This window comes from Echinops telfairi, unplaced genomic scaffold, assembly GCF_000313985.2.
Source record: "Echinops telfairi isolate 266 unplaced genomic scaffold, ASM31398v2 ScPeMD7_7457;HRSCAF=8495, whole genome shotgun sequence".
Classification (NCBI taxonomy): domain Eukaryota; kingdom Metazoa; phylum Chordata; class Mammalia; order Afrosoricida; family Tenrecidae; genus Echinops; species Echinops telfairi.
Window position 1 is genome coordinate 31747773 of NW_022111357.1, and position 4570 is coordinate 31752342.

The 4570-nt window shown below is 46.2% G+C and overlaps 1 protein-coding gene across 1 annotated transcript in view; it reads right to left on the reverse strand.

The window, feature by feature from the left end:
- Positions 1–730: 730 nt before the first annotated feature.
- PDPN (podoplanin) overlaps positions 731–4570 on the reverse strand; it is a 42631-nt gene continuing 38791 nt past the window's right edge. Inside the window, exons 3-5 of the mRNA XM_013005313.2 lie at positions 3305–3317; positions 1415–1453; positions 731–846 (exon numbers count right to left, since the gene is read on the reverse strand). Of these exons, the coding sequence (XP_012860767.2) occupies positions 731–846; positions 1415–1453; positions 3305–3317 (168 nt within the window). The remainder of the gene's footprint in view (positions 847–1414; positions 1454–3304; positions 3318–4570) is intronic.

Sequence of the window (4570 nt, forward strand, 5' to 3'; positions counted from 1 at the left end):
CTCCCCGCGGCCTCCCCTCCAGAGCATGAGAGCCCAAGTCTTACAACAGATGCTTTTCTGGGAACCACCCACCTCTGAAGGCGGGTGGGATAGTCAGGAGGTGGCAAGACGGAACTTGGGTTGGGTTTCAAGTTAAGACAAGAGACCAGATTTGGTCTTGTTCAATGGAACAAAAGTTTTTGGGGGGGTGGGGGTAACTCTTACTGGGATTTGAGTGAAGGCTTACGCAACAAAATAATGATCTGTTCAACAATTCATATCCATTTTGTTTTGAGACTTTGCCTGCAAGCCCCCACAATGCAACAGCACTCTTTCCCCTTCTCATGGGTGCACGCTCCTCCATCTGTCTTTCCTACTGTTCCTGCCTGCCCAGTTTTCGCCCTGGGCAAATGGCTGCCTTTCGGATTTTGTGTGGTTGAAGACATGTCCCCCCCACTGCACCCCCGCTGCTACTGTTGACCCTCCTGGAATCCCATCTATTGTTTGCTGGAAAGTTAATCCATGGGGGCGAGGGAACAGAAATCCATTTCAGAGCCATCTCTGGGCACCACAGTTCCTCTTTGGAAACGCACAGGCAGGCCCAAGTAGACCTCTGGTCTACAGAGACAACGTTAGAAATAGTCCTTGTGGAATCAGGAGACTTGTTAAGCTGACCTTTACACAGAGGCTTCCACCAGTGCAAAGGTTTGGGCCGCTTATCACGTTCGTGCGAGTTGTTTACTTTGTTTACTTACGAGTATCCTCCAGACATCCTGCGCACAGCCACAAGGATGACCCCACCAACGAGACAAACGGCTATCAAGACCCCCACAATGACGCCAACCAGAGTGATCGTTGCCAAACCATCTGAATGGGGGGGCGGGGGGAAACAAAAATGAAATGGGGGGAGGGCATGAGGTGTAAGCCTGTGACAACACACGCCACCCATAAGCAGCATCCCAGCCCCACTGGGCACAGCATATACCCATCTAGGTAATTTCTCCGACATCCAGTGGAAAGTGATTTAGAACCAGAGAAACTTCAAACTGCATCTTACGCCTGGACAGATTTATGGGTTTCGTTTCAGGATGTATCAAGCATCACACTCTTGCTGGATTCGCTTTGGATTATTGGGTAGTGTTTCTGCCGAGTGTTAAAAGAGCCCATTTCCAGTCTTGGTGACAATCGATGGCCACATGCAACCACTCACTGTAGCTCTCCTTCAATGACCAGACTCATCTTCTGATATAGGAAACCCCCTTTTTTTCTCTTAAAAAAGTAGTCTGAGATCTGATCTCTTTAGGTTGCTTATCCCACTGCAGCTCCTATCATCCCAAGGGTGAACGTCAACCATCTCAAAAATCAGTTCCAAAGAAACTTTGCTTTGTTTTGTAAAGTCCCACAAGAATATTTTGATATCCCAAATCTAACCTACCTTTCTCAATGATTGTTTGCGTTTCTCCACTCACTGTCTCTGTAAAGAGAGATAACAATGCCATACAATTATTAGGATGTAATAACTATAATTTAGCAACTGGCAAAAGGCAGAGTTGCCCTAAGTTCAAGGCAGTGAAACAGAAGAGGGTAATTTCTTACGTAATTAAATAAGGGGATTTTTAAGCTAGTTCTGGCATGATACGGGTCTTCATAATAGTATTCAATTACAAGCATTTTTCCACTTCATGGGCTCATAGTTCATCGTTTTTCTTACCTTACTTCTTGCTCATCTACTTTAGAAGTCAGGAGATTGAGCCACTGAGATCTTAAATGACTCAAAAGGTTCAGAGGCTAAGGGTAGCACAACAAAATTCAGCAGTTGATTCCTAGTTCCATGAAAAGATCGTGGACAACTCATATCCTGCTAAGAGGCCGACTTGAAACCCCTAGAGGAAGCATGCTTGTCTGCAAAGTACGCTCTTAGTTTGGATGGTGTGGCCAAAGGCTGTTGACTTGTTGTCTATCTATAACATCCATTCCTGGCTTCTTTCTGAGTAACCAAATCCAGATTTTATCGGGTAGCAACGTGGCCCACTTAGTCTAGTGGACAGTCCCTGGGTGGTTAAGAGGTTGAAATGTCAAATCTACCTAGAGGTGTCTCACAAGAAAGGCCTGATGAGCTACCTCAGATAAATCAGTCATTGAAGACTCCTCGAAACCAAACGTACTGCCATCCAGTCAATGCTGACTCAGAGTGACCGCCTGTGGGTTTCCGAGACTGTACCTGTTTACTGGAGTAGAAAGTCTAGGTTTCTCCTTCACAGCTGCTGGTGGTTTCGAACTGCTGACCATGTGGATTGCAGCCCTGGTAGGATAACCACTATACTACTAGGAGTCCTTATTGAAAACCCTACAGACACAGTTTTACTCTGACACACACAGAATTGTCAGGAGCTGGCATCAACTCAATGGCAACTGACTTGCTTTTATTTCTAAAGTTTCATGAGAGAACACACCCTTGTGGTTAAGCCATTGTTATTTAACAATTGCTATTCTCCATAGTTGGGAGAAAGACGGGACTTTCTACTCCCATAAGAGTTACAGTCTTGGAAAACCACCGGGGTAATTCGACCCTGTTCTATCGGGTCGCTGGGAGTCAGCATTGACTCAATGGCAGTGAGCTGGCTTTTGGTGATTATCCATAGTCAGACCTAGGACAATGGTTATGAGGTGAATATTATCCATTGCAATTTCCTTGGGATACTTTTACATAAATAAGGGAAACGTTTTTCGTTGTTTGCTTCTTGCTGTTACCTTCTTTGTATGTTAACTTTCACTCCTCTGAATGGTACCTATTTACCTAGTTTGCAGATAGAATGTGAAGATGCCCTAATTGAATGAGATAATAGTAAGAAGTAAATCATGCAGGCCCTTCTCTAAAACTTCTTGTTTAAAAAAAGCAAAGCTATTGCTATCGAGTGGACTCTGACATACAGCAATGCTACAGGACAGAGCAGAGCTGCCCTTTCGGGTGTCCTAGGCCACTCCGAGGCTGTCCAGGAGGCTGCCACACTTTCCTCCTGTAAACTGCTGAGCAGGTGACTGGCACCCACCACCACGGTGGCACCAGGGCTCCTCCCATCTTGCCTGACAACTCGCCAAGTGGCACCGATTACCAGCAGGTGTCCCTCCCCAAAGGGGCTGCAAGCAAATGGTTGGGTTTGAAACAAGCCAACCCCTTTGCACCAAGGGTCTCCTCACAATAACATGCCCAAGGTCAGGGTCCCAGAGAAGCCTGCACCCTGCAGGAGTAGAACTCGGAGCTCCAGGACATTTACACCTTCTACCTGTCTGTGCTATCCCATCACAGTATCTGGGAAATGGCTACGTTTGAGGTCTCCCTGCAACAAAGATGCCGTTGAATTAACTCCACAAATTGCCTCTCCTCATGCCAACTATCTCAGAGATAGGCTCGCGTGGTGGCTGCTAAGTCTAGGGTCTTAACTGGGATAAGCAAGTGTTTCACTGCTCATGCCGAGTGGAGGCTGAACCCACCAGCTGCCCCGTGGGGAAAAGACGTGGCGATCTGCTTCAGCCTCGGACACCCAATGGGACAGCGTTCTCCTCTGTCCTCCATGGTGGCTATGGGTCGGAACGACTCACTGATAAGAGTGCTGCTTCGGTGAACATACTCTTTTTATTGCCATAGAAGATGCCTCACCCAAACCAAAGTCAGCTTGTGGGAGATGTGTTACTGATGGAGAGCTCCCTCGCTTTCCCCAGTCACAGCGACGTGACCGTCAGACGGTGTGTCCTCTGTGTAGATGTGTCCTTGGACCTGGCTGTTTCAGGGGAAGTGTGATATTTACTGTCCCGATAACATAACTTTTAAAAATGCTAAGTATCTGCAGTTTCATTTGAACTCACAAGTGTTTCTAAGCACATTTTACTCACAGGTATGAACTTCTTAGGGAGTTAAAGGCAACCAGAACACCTGGAAACAGATCATGAGGATAGTTGGACCGCATGGTGGAAATAATCCGCGTTACTGAATTGCACCCATACAAAAGGCAGAAGTGAAAATGGTTGGTTCATCTGTGTATATGTACTTTTTTAGCCATAATTAAAAAAAGGAAACAAAACGCTCTTCTTGAAATGCTATGGCACGAAATGCAAATGTGCCAAGGGCCAGCTCACATCGGGTGGCACAGCAGGGCAGGGGACAGGAAGCAACTGACCATGAGTATTTCGAAGGCAACAGAGGATCTTTTTAAGGAATAAGAAGAGAAGCATCTTGGTTTGGTTGGGGAAAAAACCCACTTGACTTGGAGGGTGTCCCTGTTTGTGCTGCTAATGAGCTGTCCCCACCGTATGGACGAGCCCTCCTCCTCCAAGTGCCTCTGTGCTCTTCATTGATCACATCTGCTGCTGCGTCCTTTCACTGGGCTCTGCTTGTTTCTCTCCATCTTCTAAATGCCCGTCTTTCCTTATTTAGCATCTTGGCATGACCTTTGGGCTTTATTTTCAAAGGACTTTATAAACTGTGGGCTTGTTTTCTTTGGGTTCTTAAGTCTCCAAAAATTAGAGTTTTTAAGAATACATTTGGGGTTTGAGCCTGGAAATGTATATGGAACACTAAAACCTAACTTTCTAG